General features: G+C 35.6%; 1 protein-coding gene across 4 annotated transcripts in view; it reads left to right on the forward strand.

Annotated features, from left to right (window-relative positions):
* BRINP3 (BMP/retinoic acid inducible neural specific 3) overlaps positions 1–16,963 on the forward strand; it is a 392,077-nt gene extending 375,114 nt beyond the window's left edge. For 3 of the 4 annotated variants that reach the window (XM_059146396.1, XM_059146397.1, XM_059146398.1), the window contains exon 9: positions 15,481–16,963. In XM_059146396.1, coding sequence (XP_059002379.1) covers positions 15,481–16,597 — 1,117 coding nt within the window. In that variant the 3' untranslated portion in view covers positions 16,598–16,963. The remainder of the gene's footprint in view (positions 1–15,480) is intronic. The other variant, XM_059146399.1, reaches the window with a different exon arrangement.
* Positions 16,964–18,425: the final 1,462 nt, after the last annotated feature.

Below are 18,425 nucleotides of genomic sequence, written 5' to 3' on the forward strand. Positions count from 1 at the left end.
TAGAAATCAACTGACTGAGCCACATGGGAGCCCATATAGAGATATTTAAAACAGCCTGAACATTAATGTTCCAGTAAAATAAAGCAGAGGAGGGCAATAGGGAGGGAGGGCTGGGGCGACCAACAATTTTAAGCAGGTCACCCATAGAAAGCCTCAACTAAGAAAAAAATGAGCTTAAACATCTGAACGAGTTGAAGGAGGCCATAGAGAGAGATGTACCATCAAGGGAGCTCCAGGACTAGGGAAGAGCAAACGAAAAATGCCCAGTAACAGAAGCAAAGGAATGTTCAGGAAGGAGCAAGGAGGCGGTGACACTGGTTGGAGCAAGGATGCAGGAAAGGAATATCAATGAGGTTAGAGAATGGTAGGGGGTCTAGTTATGCGGGGTCTTAGAAGTTACTCTAAAAACTTTTATGCTAACTGAGATGGTGGGAAGGTTTTTATCTGAGGAGTGAGATGATCGTAAGTAGGTATTAATGGAACCACAATGTATTCAAAAGACGCCAGAAGAATTTCAGAACTTAATGTTCATAGGCACAGTTGATGCCCCCTCTTTAGATTAAAATCATCAGAATCTAAGGCAATATTTTTAGAAAGAAAACATACTATGGGATCTTATCATATGAGAAACTATTCCCTGAATACTGAAATGTAAGTTGTAGGTTTGATTTAATCCTGGGTTCTTTCCTGGGAAATGCAGTGGTTCAGTTCAATCTCCCCAAAACAACTCTGGCATTGATATATGGTGACATGCTTCTTTCCATTTAGAGGAATAGGAAGAGGTTGTACTTGAGATCATTTACAGGAGTGATATATGTGGGAATAAACTGAAGTGAGAAATAAAACTTTTCTTGTAAGAGTCCAAATACTATTAGGAAGACACTAAAAAGAGACTTTTGATTCACTGGAAGAGGAAAAGCATACATTGGATTAAAAAAAAAAAATCAGTGTGTATTTATTGGTTTACTGACTTTGTTTCCCAATCTAATGCTGCAAATGGATTCTCTAAACTTTTCATTGTAAAAACAAAAGGCATTCTGAAATATATATGTAGAATATTGGCTTATATGGTGGCACAATCAATGAAGTGATAATGCAGTAATACTTAAAATTTTCAATGATTTCTATAATTTCAGTTACTGACCTAATATTTTTTGAAATTCTACTAAATCCTCATGAACCAAGAAAACAAAATTCAGTCTCAACATTAATTTGACATTATTTCAAAAATAATGGCCCCATAGGGATATGGCTAACCAATGCTAAAAACACATACTTATTTTTTTTAAAGTGCTATTTTTTTTAACATACCTCCACCTCCAGGTTTTATTTTAAACAAGCATTGAAAATCTTTCAGAAGTATTCAATAATGCCTGAAGAATCCACAATCTTTCCCAAGTTGTTAATACTTTTGTTGATTGCTAAGTGTTTTTTCTCTTTGTTCAGTGACATAAAATCACTTGTCCATTAAGCCAACAGATGTAATTTTCTGTTTCATGTTGTCAGTCTTTATATATTTGAATTCCAAGGAAGTTCCAAGAATTTGATTTGCTTGGCTTTTATTTTAGAGCAGCAAAAACAAGTTACTTTTTGTAGAGTTTCTTTCGGAAACCTTGTTACAGTTAGTATGCAAATAACTTCAGCTTGCTTTACCCTGAGATATCCCTCAATCTCCAAGGACTGGGGGTTTCTTTCCCAACCCCCACTTTACCCCTAACACAAAAGCAAAGGACTATTTAGTTTCAAAGTTTGAGTGCTTCTCAGAAACTTTTATCTTGTTTCTAGTAATCAATATTCTGCTACAAGTAACAGAAACAGTGATGAATGGAATCTTAAAAACAAAGATTTTTCTTTCTGAAGTAACAGGAGTTTTGTAGAAAGTAGCTGCTGGCAATGGCTCTGCAACTTGATGTTGTAGATGTTGCAGTTGTTGATGGTTCTTAAGGATAGGACCATTTTGCTTGCTTTTGAATGGTTGGATTTTTAAAATTTAATTTTATTTATTTGTTTGTTTGTTTGCTTTTTGCCTTTCCCTCAACTTTGCTTACATGTCTGTTGTCTTGAATCCATGGGATGGCTCTTGTTGCTTCAGAAATCAAAACCGTTTTCAGCATAAATAGCAGGACTAGGAGTGGCAAGCGTGGCTACTGAGTTCTTTCAGGAAAAAGAAGCTATCCCAGACTATTCTGCATCAGACAGACGTCTTTTTGTATTAGAATTGTATCTACTGTTAATTTCAAGGAAAACAGCAAGTAGTGTTGCTTTGATTTGTTTTTCAGCACCTTGTGCTGAACAAAATCAGCTTCTGTTTGTAGGAAGAAGGGGCCTGTGGATGTTGGACAGGTAATTAACAACAAATGAAGCACTCATTTTTAATTTACAAATCATACTGCTATTTCTCACCTCTTCAGCTTGCCTTTGCCTCTTACACAACCAGATATCATAACAAATTATATATATAATCTATATATCTATATATAGATAGAGATATTATTTGTTTTGACATATGATATCCTATATCATATAGGACAAGTGATTTTATGTCACTGAACAAAGAGAAAAAACACTTAGCAATCAACAAAAGTATTAACAACTTAGGAAAGAATGTAGATTCTTCAGGCATTATTGAATACTTCTGAAAGACTTTCAATGCTTGTTTAAAATAAAACCTGGAGGTGGAGGTATGTTAAGTTATCACAAGTTATCACATATCACAAGTTATGATATCCTATATAATATGTCAAAAAAATGATATCTCTATCTCTATCTATATCTATATACTAGGATGACTTGATAGGTAAAGACAGAATGAGAAGAAATCTTATATAAACTACTGTATTTAGCTAAGGAGCTTTATCCCATGCTAGAAGGATAAGGAAACATGACGAAAAATGTTTATATAATAATAATTAAACTTCCAGAATCAAGGGCAAGTTGTTTTTAGCCCTGAATCCACTTGAGTTGTTATTGTTTTTCTTTCATGCAAGGTACATGTGTCATAAAAATGTATTATTGCTCTAAACAGAAACTGAGGTAGACCTACTCTTTCTTCAGTTAAGTGGATAGGATGGCTCTGATACACACTGATGCAAGTTATTTCAGAATCTCCCTTGTATCACATGATTCTTTTTCACTATCATATGATTTTAACATAATCTGTAAAATATGGGATTTTAGATTACTAAACATCGTGATGATATTAAGATGTCAGTGTGAATTATATTTTCATCTCACTTTGTGCTGTTTAATCCAGAAATAGTATAGTAGTTCACATTTTGTCCAAAGCTTATCTGGGCAGTCAAAACATTTCAGATAATTGTCACCTGAGGAGGTAGACTGAAATTATAATCATCTAGAAAAATATACTTTCTCATCATTTTATCATATATGCCTTTATTGGGCCAGTAACACCATAGTAATCTGGTGGAGTGGTGAAGAGCATGGACACTGGCTCATTTTTATAGACAGTTTGTGCTGTCCCTTAAGGGGCACCTTGTGGAAAATCATAGTGGTTACTTTGATAGAGTTGTTGCAAGGGCTAAATGTTAATATACATATATATTTGTATATATACATGTAAAATATTTAAATAGTCTTCAGCACATAGTAAGTGCTCATGATGTATTTGTGATTATTACTTAATGGTGGACATAAGGACCATGTGATTACCCTGATAACTCTGAGGTCTAGAGAGAATGGGGTTTTGACTTTTAGTCAAAACCTCCTTCTATGGATCTTCTTCTATGGGTCTGGTGAACTGTTTCTAGAATGCCCTTTGTTAGCTCTTGGTTTGCAAACTACAACTATAAGGTCAGACTATTTGTATTAGAATGGGTACTTATTATACATCTCATCTATAAATATTTATAAGGTTTTAATTATCTGATTATTTTCTACATCATGGTTTTAGCAGTTACTTGCATATAATGTCTTTTTTGCCTTCCCCTTCAAAGGATTGTTTGATTATTAAAAGGTAATAAATGGCAGTGGCAACAAATGAAAAGAGAAACAAAGATAACTTAAAATGAATTTATAAGCAAAAAAATGACAATACCTAATTTTCAAATAATTTCAAAATGGACTTACTGTTCAAAAATTAAATGAAAGCTAAACCTGCAACACAAAGGAACAAACTTGTAAATGTTCCCCCCTGCCAACAGAATAGATTAAGCTCTTGAAATGACACAAGTTTCTCTCTTTCTGCCAATTGATAAGAAGCTCCTATTCGTATTGTTGTGGTTCACCCTGCGAGTGAGAGAACAGCACATTTTAAATGCCCATTTGATGGTGTCACTGCTGATATCATCCAGAGTGACTCATTTTTTTCCCTATCAGATGATATTTTGGTTAATGGAATGTCTTGTGTGCTGAGGAAAGAGATGTTCTACATAACGTAAGCCTGCTCCAGGAACCCAAGGATTAAAGTGATTGCTCTGCTATTTGTTTTCTAAATAGATGTGGAACGGTCATTTAAGATAATCCATCATTTCTTGTAATCTCATTTGAAAAATAATGAGGTCAAAGAAAACTAGACATTCTGAATTGTTTCCATTTTTCTATACAGTCATTTGATTCACTTTTATTTTCCACAGACTTAAATGTAATATTAAGTTGGTAGAAAAATTGGGAGATAATACCTGTCTTAGTCAGTTTGGGCAGCTATAACGAAAATACCATGGACTGGATGACTTGAACAATACATGAGTATTTCCCACAGTGCTGGAGGCTAGAGGACCAAGGTCAAGGCTCAGAGAAAGACTTGGTGTCTGGCGTGAGGTCACTTCTTCTCTTATAGATAGCCATCTTGTCACCGTGCCCTCGCATTGTGGAAACAGGGTGAGACAGCTGTCTAGGGTCCCTTTTCTAAGGACAGTAATTCCATTAATGATGGCTCCATCCTCATTACCTAATTACTTCCCAAAGTCCCTAACTCCTAATAATATCATATTGAGAAATAGTATTTCAACATATAAAGTGACCATCAAGCCCTGTGCTAGGCACAGAGCTTGCTTGATATCCTCACTCTCTCTGTCTCTCACCCTTCCACACACATACCATCTCTCTCTCGCTATAAAAAAATTAATAACAATAATAATAAAAGTAGCAGTCTGAAAATAATCCTGTACAATATCACATTTATAATCTGCAGTAAATTCAATGAAACCTTTGCAATTTTGTAGTTACAGTATGGCACGGTGTTCACACTTATAGAATAACTATCATTCTTCTACTACCCATAGTTGTTTGGCAATTTGAAAATCATAAATAATATGCATAATACTGATGTCTTATAACTGTAGTGCCTTCAGATTTTCACATTTTCTTGTGTGAGACATAAAAAGATTTTGCCCATCTTCTTGTCACTTATTATCCAGATAATCAGGGTTAAGTTCTCCTCAAGTGGAAGCAGGGAGTTGAAAATATGTGTAAAAGTAGTATTGTGATTCTAGGCCATGCCATCCAACATGGAGAAGGGAGAAAATAATGTATAAAGGTGAAAACAATCACAAATAAAAACTACCACATCCTCATGTGCTTTTTTTTTTTTTTTTTTTGATTGTGAGCTCATGGTCAAAATTATTTTTATCTATATTGATTCTTCAAGTACTTTGCAGAATGTACATTCCTCTAGAAAATGTATGTTTCATTTTGCCACCTTACAACAATTTTGGAGCACTTTAAAATAATTATTTTCATTCCTGTTTTTGAATTTATAGATCATGCACTCTCCCTTCTACAAACAGCAAGGTCAGGGTAGACGTTCAATTTGCTCTCTTCCTTTTCTAGATGTTGGTTGTTTTTGCTGCTGTTTTTTTTTTTTTTTTTTAAGCTGACTCCCCTTCAATGCACAGAGTCTGTCTTTGCAAATATAGTGGGTCTCCAATTCAACTTCTTACTGTTAAGTGTGCCACACTTTGTCTCTGATACCCAAGATGACCACCCCAAACTCGAGATCAGGCACACATGCCTTCTTTCATATTGTTCTTTTACTTCAATTTCAGCCTGTGAAGTTTTACATCTTTCTTTCCATCCTACAATGCATTCAAAATAGGTGTTGCCAGAATTTCTTGGCATTTTGCATTGAGGGGTTTTTAAGGGTATTCTCTCTGACATCTTCCAAAAACATAAGTCCATAATTCAATTTTGACTTAGCAGTTTTATTTGGAAGTGTCAGGAAGGCATTTTGTCGATCTCTAGAAATGCCAATGGAATAACAGGCATTTTCTTTTTTCTGAAGAGCTTATACTCTAATTAAGAAAACTAACATGTAAGAAATTACAGATATTATCATGAATAGTATACATTAGTTGAAATAATGAGATAAGAATCTATTAAACCACAGTATATGGCTACACATAGTTTAATTACAAATACAGGAATATAGATATCTGATACACTCATTCAAGGAATTTAGTTATTTTAAGTTATGTCATCAAAAAAAAAAAAGACTGTTTAGAGGAAAAGTGATTCAATTTGCATCCTAAACACATTAAGCAGAAGAGAAAGGACATTCAATTCTATAAGAAGAAAATTCAATGTAGTTGGAATTGAGCATCACATTTTTAGGGAGGGGAACAGGGACAGTTTAAATGGAGAATACACTTTATCAAGCATTGAAAGCTAGGGGCTATCAGTTTGTGAATGGCTTCGAAAGTTATAAAGGTGACATACAATTAGAAATGGATCAGTTTTAAGATTAGCTTGCTAATCGTGCTAGCACACCAATGTAACAAAATGATGAAGAGAGTAGGTACAAGGTTTCTAGAAACCAGGTTCTTGCTTTACTTGAGGCACAAAGGGATAAGCTGTTATCCATGGTTGTAGACAACAATGATGATTGTAGCATGAAAGAAGAAAATGGCAAGTTTGGAGACAATCTATTTGGAGGGATGTTTCTAAGACCAAGGTAATATATCACAGATAGCTCATGCCATAGTTGTGTTCACAGGTATATGAATAGATGGACCTCAGATTTGCACAAATTATGTTTTATTTATTTAAATTTAAAATTATGCTTTAAATGTAAATGGTATTCTTATTAGTTTTAGAAAAGCATTAAAATTGATTAAAGTATTCACATGATAGAGTTAAACATTTTATTGATCTTCTCTAAGTTGATAAGAAATTGGTCATGAAACATACTTTTAAAAAATGTGAAAATAAGACAATTTTTAAAAATGTTCATCACTTACTAGAAATCAAGAAAGCCATATGAAATATTAACAAGAACAACAATAATGAGGACATTTTCAATTTAGTCTTAAATTTTCTTTTCCAGCTTCCTCTTCTTCACTAATTTATTCACTTTTATAAAATTTATGTTAGGTTTGAGGTATAGGATCAGAGATGAATACACCTGTGAAAGATAGAATGGTCTCTTTATAAATATTTTAAATTCCTAATTTATATTATTTAAATTTTCAAATTTGGATCCATAATGCACACATTTAAGACCAATAACGGTTTAGAACATTGTAATGGGGGATTGAAGTATAAACATGATACACTGATTGAGTACATCGTTATAGTCAAATAGCGAAGTAAACAAATACATATTTTTCTTCATAGATTGTATAATGTAATGAGAGAGACAGATGATTTGGTAATAATGACTTGGTGTAATGAACATTATGGTGGATAAAAGCCAGGATGTTATGAATGTATTTAGGAGAGACCAGATTTACCTGTCTTTGCGAAATAATTGCGTATGTGTCAGTATTTATCAATTGCAAGAACCACTTACTAGCTGAATTTGCACATACTAAATACAAGAATTAAATGTGCACTCTAATTAAGAAAATGCTGGTGTTCTTTTGATAATATCTTCTCTTTACTTAGAGAAACATAATTGTGTTCATTTTTGCATGCCTCTCATTTCACAGACTGAATGTTGACCTGTCTCTTTTCATATTTTATGTCAAAAGTAGAAGAAAAATGTATCTTTTGATTTTTTGAACTATAATATCAGAGGCAGCATCTTTGGGGACAAAACGTTTCAGTCGCTCTCTAAGAAGTAAGCAGATTTGTCCATGTATGCCACTCAACCAAGTGTGTCACAAATCAGTTCAACTAAAACCTTTTGTTTGCTGTTGTCCTACTTATTAATTTTTCATTTTGTTGCTTGTGCTTTTGATGTCATGTCCAAAACAATCACTGGGAGTCATAAAGACCAAGGATCTTCTTTCAGTTCTACCATCGACTAGCTGTTAGACTTTGAACAAGTTCTAGTTATTTAAGCTTTTTAAAAAGCATGCCCTTGAGGCGCCTGAGTGGATCAGTTGGTTAAGCAACTGCCTTCAGCTCAGGTCCTAATCCTGGAGATCAGAATCAAGTCCCACATCAGTTCCGCTGCTCAGCAGAGTCGGCTTCTCCCTCTGGGCACCCCTCCCCCCCCCATGCTCTCTCTCTTTCTCATTCTTTCTCTCTCCAATAAATAAATAAAATCTTTAAAAAATAAAAATAAATAAAAGGCATGCCCTCACCTTTATAAATTGGGGTACTAAGCATCATTACTCAAGGAGTAATGAGAATTGAGAGGAACAAATAAATAATGCTTATTAAATGTGCTCATGATAAAACCTCAGTGAACGTTAACTACCAGGTAATAACGTCTTTAAAATATAACCTACCCTCCTCTTCAACTGCTTCACTCCCTTTTTCATTGCCTTCCTTCACATTCAAGCCAAAATTATTAGTCAATACTCGAATTAAAGTGTGTATCTGTATGTGTCTATAGATCTATAGATGTGTATCTATATACACATGTAGTATAGAGATGGTTCCTTGGGAGACTCAGGACTGAGGGAACTTTGAAAATGACATTTGCTTACTTGAGGTATAAAACTGTTCTCAAGAGTGAGGGGCGCCTGTGTGGCTCAGTGGATTAAACCTCTGCCTTCAGTTTAGGTCATCAAGCCCCACATCAGTCTCTCTGCTCAGCAGGGAGCCTGCTTCACCCCCACACCCTCTGCCTGCCTCTCTGCCTACGTGTGATCTCTGTCTGTCAAATAAATAAATAAAACATCTTTTAAAAAACAAAAAAGAAAGAAAGAAAGAGTGAGAGTATTACGTGTTGGGGTGTCACTATGAGCCCTAGGCCACTTTGTCAAGGCTGGGATGGTCAGAGCAGCAGAATTGGAAGAGGGCGGGTCCTAGAATCTTATTTGGCATTATTTCTCTGGGGCTGAGCTAATAATCAGCTTTAGATTGTTTAAATAGCTTTGGGCACTTAATCCCAAATTCATATTTAGTTTAAAGTATTAGAGTCGGAGAAACACAAACCGATGAAGGCTGAAATGAAATGCTCTACTCAAAAGAGTGATATTTAACTTCAAAAAGATACTGAAACTATATTGTTTAGGTTTTAAAATTTGGATCCACATTGCACAGATTTGGAGAGCAATAAAAGATTAGAAGGTTGAAATTAGGGACCTTTGAAATAAGATTATTAGTGCTCAGAGAGGATTTAACTGTGAAAGGAAGTAATTGTTTTTGTATCAACATATGTTCTAATACCTCAGTGCAAACCATTACACATCAGAATATATGTCCTGAATTTAAGCAATATTGTCTTAACACACATTTTAGAGTTTTAAAACTATCACAAAGAGGCCACATGTGTACTTTTAAATATAGTCTTGACCGTGTTATCAATAACTATGTTTATTTTGGTAAAGATAAAATTCAGAAATACAGTGTGATATTATGCATGCAATGCATGAATTGTAAGTAAAATAAAAATATTCAATTTTCGAGGGGAAAACATTTGTATTAAAGGAACTACATGCAGTGATATTTCCTTAAAAAGATAACAGTAGTAACAATAGTAATAATAAAAATAAGCATTTTCATTTATTTCATAGGCACCCTTTTAACTGCTTTTCCTGAAATTGTGTTTTAATTTATAACAACAACCTATATTTTATTCCCAGAATATATGAGGTAAATGAAATAAAATTCAAAGTTGATCATTTGGCTCCCCAAAAGTGATTGAAGCCAATAGAGTATACTGTCACTCAAAAAATTAAACTTTATATCATAATTAAAAGTAATTTTTATCAAATTAAAAGTCATTTTATCTTTGATGCTGTCCAGCTAATAGTAATCTATGGGTATTTTCCTAAAGTCATTTGTTAAGTACTTTTTCTCATGATCCCATGCAACCATACTTTCAACCACATTTAAAAAAATATTTAAGTTTGATTCTCTGAGTATGTCTACATGGTCCTACTTAACATATATGCAACTGAGAAAGTCATTAAAAGAATGAACCTCAAGGGTGCCTGGGTGGCTGAGTCATTAAGTGGCTGCCTTAGGCTCAGGCCATGGTCCAAGAGTCCTGGGATGAGCCCCCCATCAAGCTCGGTGGGAAGCCTGCTTCTCCCTCTCCCACTCCCTCTGCTTGTGTTCCCTCTCTTGCTGTGTCTCTCTGTCAAATAAATAAGTAAAATCTTAAAAAAAAAAAAATGAACCTCAGTATTTTTAAAATTTTAAAATGAGGTTTACCTTTGGAAACTCCTGTGAAGAATTTTCGATAATGAATACAAAGTAGCTGGCCCATGACATGAGAGGTGGTCACTAAATAATTAATATTACTGTAGCAACATAGAATTCATTTATTAAGGTAGGCTTTAGCATTTGCCTTGTTCTTCAATGTAAACACATGGCAAATTTTCTAGTGTAGGGTTCGCAAACTGTAGTGTACACATTGGGGACAGAGCCTCACATGTTAATTCAAAGCCATCTGATGCTGATGCTTCTCCACAGAAATTGTAACTTTTATCTACCTTCTCTGAACATATGCTTACATGCTGATGGCTAGATGGTGTATTAAGAGTCCCTAGGCACTATTTGGGTTGTCAGTTTTCTTACATAGGAACCTTGCAGCCTATGTGTACATAATGTCCTCTGAGATTGCATATTCCTGGGCCCTACTCCTCGAAATTCTTAGAGCATCTCTGAAGGGAGGCCCAGGAATCTGTTTCACGAATCACAGTTAACATCATTCAAAACTATAAGAATAAGACCATGTCTTAGTTGATATTCTAAATAACAGGAACATTTTAGAGACAAACATTTCACTCACACTGTTTCCTTATGAATAACCACCACATGGGAGACAGCGATGATGGGGTTTCTATGTGACACCATTTCGCCCTGACAGAAATCGGCAAGTGAAGTCACACATGGGCACATGAAGGTTCAGAAAGCTACCACCACTCCTCACGGTCAAGACTCTGAACTACTGTTTCTTTGACTCTGCTCAAAGTTAAGGAGGCTAAGTGACCTGTCCCAGGTTACCAGGTAGAGTCCGGCCCAGAAGTCAGGTATCCATCTTCTAGTCTAGGCCTCTCCTGATGCTCACAGGACGTGTATCCTGTGGAGAAGATCAGGCTTTCTACACACGGAGAGTGTTACAGACTGAAGGGAGACAACTGGTTAAACAGCTTTGTGAAGTTCCCAAGTGGGCAAGCCACGTCATCCCTCAAATGTACACATGCTGTCAGCCTTTAGCTTCAATGTTACTTAAATTTTAAATTTTAACTTAACTCTGGAAGGCACTTTTCTCTTTTTAATACCACCCCATAAAAGCCTTTGTAAAAATTATTTCCAAAATCCAAACTGTTCCTGATAGATAAGGGAGTTCCTCCCCTTCCTGAAGTGCTCCATATCATAGGCGCTACCGCATGTCAATGGCCTTTTAAATTCTGTCTTCTGTTTCTGTCTTCTGTTCTCTCATAATCCGCAGTTCCTTCACTCTAATTTCTGTCTCTACGCCCCTCCTTGCTCCTCTCTCCCCTCTTTCTTCTTTTCTTTCTTACTTCATTTAGTAAATATTTATCAAAGTGCAATTAAGTAGATGTCATGAACCATGCCACCTGCTTGATAAAAAGCAACAAAAGACCTCTTGCCAGAAGTACATCTACTGACATCGTATCCTCTAGCCTTAGCCCAAGGAGACAACAAATAATGAGTGTGAATAAAAGCTGTAGATGGGAATTAAAAAAAAAAACAAATGTGGTACTACTTTCTTTAAATATTTAGATTTAAAAGGAAGCAGCGTTAAATACTCAATACAGGCCTACTTTTGATTTTTATTAATTTTACATTAGTTAAATGAATTTATAAAGTTTCTTAACAATTTGACTATTTAAAATAAGTTTAAAAGGCTTTAGAATAAAGAAAAAAATCAGTTCTATTTAACTTTGTTGGGAAAAATAAAACCACATAATGGGGTAAATGAAAAATCCAGAGGGGTTCCCTTCTCCATGTTTGACTCCTCTGCTTTAGCCAAGATTTTACAAAAAGTAAAGCAAATACTGATTGCTGCATTTAATTTTCCTTTAAAAAATCTATTCCTTACTTATGAAATACAGTATAAAATTGTCAAAAGGTAGGTAGTAGGGGGAGAAAGGACAAGAAGCCTAAAAGAAGAAAATCTACACACTAGCCCTGCTATCCCAGGGTACAGGAGCTTTGGCAGTGTGCCAAGTTATCAATATTCATACATGACAAGCTGAAACCCACGAAGCTGAAACGTATTCCTTCAGTAATGCATCTGTGGGGACGTGAAAAGGATTGGAAGAGATTGAAAGCTGAAAAAGCCCTTGCTTTTCTAAAGTGTCCAAATGCTTCTTCCTACAGGGCCCTAGTTTTGTGAGCTCTGTATTTAGCCTTAGGTCTATTTATTTCATTTTTTTGTTTGTCCTTATGATTTGGAAACATGATTAGAGCTTACAGTGAAAGATGAATTGGGGGAAGAAAATATAATTTTCAATCCGGATAGGATATATCTTTTATATTCTTTATCATAGAAAGACACAAATAGAGTTACAGAAGAGGAGAGAGAGAGAGAGAAAGGGTTGAGGGAAGGGATAAGAGAACATAGAAATGAAAGGAAGGAAGAAAGAGAAGGTGGCAAGAAAGGGAAGGAAGGAAAAAAGAAGAGGAAAAAAGGAGAGAGGAAAGAGAGAGAAAGAAGCCAAGATAGACATTAATAGCCTGTGAAAGAGAAAAGTGATAGAATAAATACATTAGTAACTGCAGATTACAAATCAGTAGTAATTTCTATATGTCTAAATTGAATACAGAGATAATCAAGTTATTTCATGCACCACCGAAGGAAGCTTTTTGCACATTTATTCTACGGAGAGGAAACAACCAGAGCTAGAGGGAGACTCATATGCAGATGTACAGCTCCCAAAGTGCCCAAGAGCCTCACACAATTGATATTTCACCACCCTTGAGTGTGCTTCTGGGAGAGTTTTTCCCAGAACTTATTTTTAAAGAATCTAGAGAAAGTTACTAATGAATTTAGTAGGTTCGCATTTCTGGCCAGTGTTTTTCAGTGTGAGAAATAATTAAGAGGAAGACCTTTTATGCTGTGGTTGGGTTTGGTTTAATTTTATTGTTGTTGTTGTTTTTCTTTTCTTCTGGGTCTATAACAAAAAAATTACATTTAGAAAAGGTGGAAAAGAAAAACTTTCTATACATTTAATTGTGCAAATGTCGAAGTGTATGTTGTGTAACTTGAGACCTGGGACTTTACAACCATCTTAAATGTTCTTTTTAGGGCTTTAACTTTCACTCAAAATTACACTTATTGAGAAAATGTCTTTTAATTCCTATATGGATTTGAGTCAAGATTCAGTAAACATTAAAGGGCTGTGGCCTCCTGGTATTCTGCTTGGCACTGGACACATAGCACTAAACAGGCATACATCCTTTTGGCAAGCTGGATATTATATTTAATAGGATAAATGGAGTATGAACAAGTAGGTACAGAATAATACAAAATTTTAAGTGAAAAAAGGTACCATGAAAAGAGTAAGTATGAGGTGCATGGGTGGCTCAGTGGGTTAAAGCCTCCACCTTCAGCTCAGGTCATGATCGCGGAGCCCTGGGATCAAGCCCCACTTCAGGCTCTCTGCTCAGCAGGGAGATTGCTGCCTCCTCTCTCTCTCTCTTTGCCTGCCTCTCTGCCTACTTGTGATCTCTGTCTGTGAAATAAATAAAAATAAAATCTTAAAAAATAAAAAAAAGAATAAGTAAGCACCATGAGAGAGAAGGAAGGAGTTATGGGTTTTATTTGGGAAAATAAGGAAGAACTCACTTAAAAAAAGTGTGTTGCATTTCAAGGTGAGGATGGGCAGGAAACAAAAATGAATATGTAATATAAAGAGCTCAAATAGTGTTATGGACATTGAAATGTTTTTATTGGTTATTTAGACAGATTAGACAGATTATTAGACAGATTAATACCTATGTTTTACCAGTATTCTGCATATACAACGTCTTTGGAACAGCAACAGTGTTCAAGTGTAAAGGATTGAGCGTAATAGACACATTTCACAGAAAATCTCATGGGTACTAAATAATGAACACCAGAAAGGCATAAGAATATCAGAAATAGATACATTGTGCAATATTCTAGCCACACGCATAGAGTCTGAGCCTAACTATTTCTCAGAAAACTCAGTGTGCTATTCCACACAAGAGAATGGCACGTTATAGATGCCCTTCAACTCTTCCATGATCGTACACTGTGATAAAAACAAAGAATTACCTGGTTACCGGACCACACAATTTTTCCTTCATTATTTTGCTGAGATTTTAAACTCACCAAAAGAGTTTGAATAATGTGGGCAAAGCGTGAAAAGTAAAAATCTTACATTTGCCTCATGATTAGCCTGATTTCTGGGCATAAATAAGGAAAAACGTTAATGACTCAAATCAAACACATTAAACGGACACACTTAACCCTTATTAAAACAACTTGTAGTTGGTTTTAACAAGATATTTTCAACAATTTTCTTGAGCAGCCTGTAAGAATAAAGTCAAGCATGTTTTAAGAATATTTTCCTTCTCAGTGGGTACTTGTTTGGTCAATACTGATAAAACCTGATTATTTAAATACACCGATTGACACTTTAAAGTTGTTTATTTTTCTTTCATTTTTATTTTACTCTCTATTTGGCTTCTTGCAACATTAGTGCTTTACGCAGCTAAGAGCAAATGAATGAGCAGTCAGCATTTATACGCTCTAATTCTACTCTAGATATTTTGTGATAATATCACTTTTATTTCCTATTGCTGGTTCGCATTTCAAAACAATAACTGACCCAATTATGTTCACAATCAGCTTCCAAGTACCCTAGCGAAATGACAAGCAATCTCATCAGAAGGTAGTCTGTACCATATTTCATTTCAAATCAAATATATCCACATCTGACCTTGTGCAATGAAGAATGAAAAAAATTATCTAATATATATATATATATTTATATATATAACATACATAAATATTATATAAAATGTATCTATTTTCAATTATAAACTGTCTGGATCTTTTATCCAAACAACTGGAGCTAACCTAAGAAATGATAGTGAGGCTTTCGGAGCTAAAGTTAATTTTATTGCAGTACACACACAAAATATATCCTTGTATTTATATAGATTCGTGTTGTTTTGTATTTCTAGAACCTCAACCTACTGGCTCACTCGCATCCAGTCTTTTCTCTACTGCAACGAGAACGGTCTCCTGGGCAGCTTTTCCGAAGAGACGCACTCGTGCACTTGCCCGAATGACCAGGTGGTCTGCACCGCGTTCCTGCCTTGCACGGTGGGCGACGCCTCCGCCTGCCTGACCTGCGCCCCTGACAACCGCACCCGCTGTGGCACCTGCAACACGGGCTACATGCTGAGCCAGGGGCTCTGCAAGCCCGAGGTCGCTGAGTCCACCGATCACTATATTGGCTTTGAGACTGACCTGCAAGACCTCGAGATGAAATACCTGCTGCAGAAGACGGACAGACGAATAGAAGTCCATGCCATTTTTATCAGCAACGACATGCGCCTCAATAGCTGGTTTGACCCCTCCTGGCGTAAGCGGATGCTCCTCACCTTGAAGAGTAACAAGTACAAGTCGAGTCTGGTCCATATGATCTTGGGTCTCTCCTTACAGATTTGCTTAACTAAAAACAGCACCTTGGAGCCAGTGTTGGCCGTTTACATCAATCCCTTCGGAGGCAGCCACTCCGAGAGCTGGTTTATGCCTGTGAATGAAAACAGCTTTCCAGACTGGGAGCGGACTAAGCTGGACCTCCCGCTGCAGTGCTATAACTGGTCGCTGACTCTGGGCAACAAATGGAAGACATTTTTTGAGACGGTGCACATCTACTTGAGGAGTCGCATCAAGTCCAGCGGCCCCAATGGCAATGAGAGCATTTACTACGAACCTCTGGAGTTTATTGACCCTTCCCGGAACCTGGGTTATATGAAAATCAATAACATTCAAGTGTTTGGTTACAGCATGCACTTTGACCCTGAAGCAATTCGGGACTTGATTTTGCAGCTGGACTACCCCTATACTCAGGGATCCCAGGACTCAGCACTTTTGCAACTTCTAGAGATAAGAGACCGTGTAAATAAACTCTCCCCACCTGGTCAGCGTCGTCTAGATCTTTTCTCTTGCTTGCTTCGTCATAGACTCAAGCTGTCTACCAGCGAGGTGGTGAGGATCCAATCTGCTCTGCAGGCGTTTAATGCCAAATTGCCAAACACAGTGGATTATGACACGACCAAATTATGTAGTTAACCATAAATGTCAAGCACAACCCAAAATCTTGAAGGAGTTTTTACAGTGCTTTTGTGGAACAGTTTATGTTTGGAAGAGTACATTTAAATTGTCTTTTCAATATCTGTCTTATATCAGTCAATAACATTGGATGGCAATTTACACACATGAACTTGCTGACAATGAATATATTATACTGCAGTTTTGGTTTATGAATGAAATAAATACTGACACCAGTCTAGAAGACATTCTACTTTTTACAATAAATTTCATTTGTAATTTTATATGTTCCGTGGCAATGCTTTTGTGCATTACATCCTCTAGAGGGAACATAAAAAGATACCAATAAAATTTTGTAGCTGAACAGTTATTAAAAAGAAGTGCTGTGGGATTCCTTTTTTCCATGAAATGAGTTTTATTTTGATATAGCTTGTTAGAACCTGGGGAAAATTCACCAAGAGTTTTTTAATGGAAACATTTGAAGGTCCCTTTCAATAGCCATTAAAGAAAACCCAACTAGGTAGAATATTTAGTGTTCAGTTGAAATTGTTATGGTCAACAACACAATGCCGGTGGTACCTCTATTACTTGTGCTCATAAATCATTCCTACAGACACTGTCATTATTAAAATAAGCAGATAAACTATTTCCTGCCTAAATATGAGAACATTCTGGCAAACAAACAAAAAAAGCTATTGTGATTATAAGCCCATGATGGAGAAAGTAAACCTTTTATTTCCTTAGAAACTTCCTTTTTCTTCCTTTTCTTTCCCAATTCTAAACCAATAATCAGCATACTCTGCACAATCATTTTCATTTCAAATACTGGAAACCTAGTTATTCTAGCACTTTACCAAAGTCAGTAAAATAACATTTTAAAAAATTTTTAATTAATTAATTTTTTTGTTAAGATTCTATTTATTTATTTGAGAGAGAGCATGAGGAGGGGAGGGGAGCAGAGAGAGAGAGAGAGAGAGAGAGAAGCAGACTCCAGGATCATGACCTGAGACAAAGTCAACCACCCAACCAACTGAGCCAGCCAGGTGCCCCAGTAAAGTAACATTTTTAAAATTCACAAGTTTTAATGTGTTGGTATAAAATAATTAATCAAATAAGTAATTCAAATGTAGATAGGGAGGGAATTTTTTTTCCCTCAGAGAAGCTACTACTAAAATAAATTTTGAAGACCAAACTCATTCAATATAAAATTGATTTTAGTTGAGATTTTTGGCTTGAAATTTGAGTTCCCATATTACCCATGGTATAATAATAGACATGTAATTTGTACTTTTTTGCTAGAAATTTAAATGACATTTCTGTTTAGCTCTATGGATGTATCTGTAAAGTGTGTTATGATATTTATCACTCAGCTTTTGTCCATATATTTCATAAACATTTCTTGTAATGAAACAAATACACTGTTCAGCCCAGCTTTCTTGTTGGGGGTCATGGAATCTTTTCTTGGGCACTGAGAAAGGAACCCATGACATGAATAATACTGATGACAAAAACATTACACAGACATTCTAGATTCTTGGGCTGCTTGTTTTTGATTATAAAGCATTTTATTTTATTTTTAAAAAGAGTTTATTTATTTATTTGTCAGAGAGAGAGAGAGAGAAAACATGCATGCAGGAGGAGTGATGTGGGTCTTGATCCCACTGATGAGCCACCCAGGCATCCCTGATTCCAAAGCATTTTAGAACAAGTGGACAGTTCAGACAACAAAGACTTTTTCTACTTAACATAGACAAGGGATTATTTTTCCACCCAGTATTTGAAAGCTGATTTTCTTTCTTTTTTATCCAGTTTCTCTGTTATTATAGATAATACAATAGAAAAATACATA

The sequence above is a fragment of the Mustela lutreola genome, chromosome 14, assembly GCF_030435805.1.
Source record: "Mustela lutreola isolate mMusLut2 chromosome 14, mMusLut2.pri, whole genome shotgun sequence".
NCBI classification, from domain to species: domain Eukaryota; kingdom Metazoa; phylum Chordata; class Mammalia; order Carnivora; family Mustelidae; genus Mustela; species Mustela lutreola.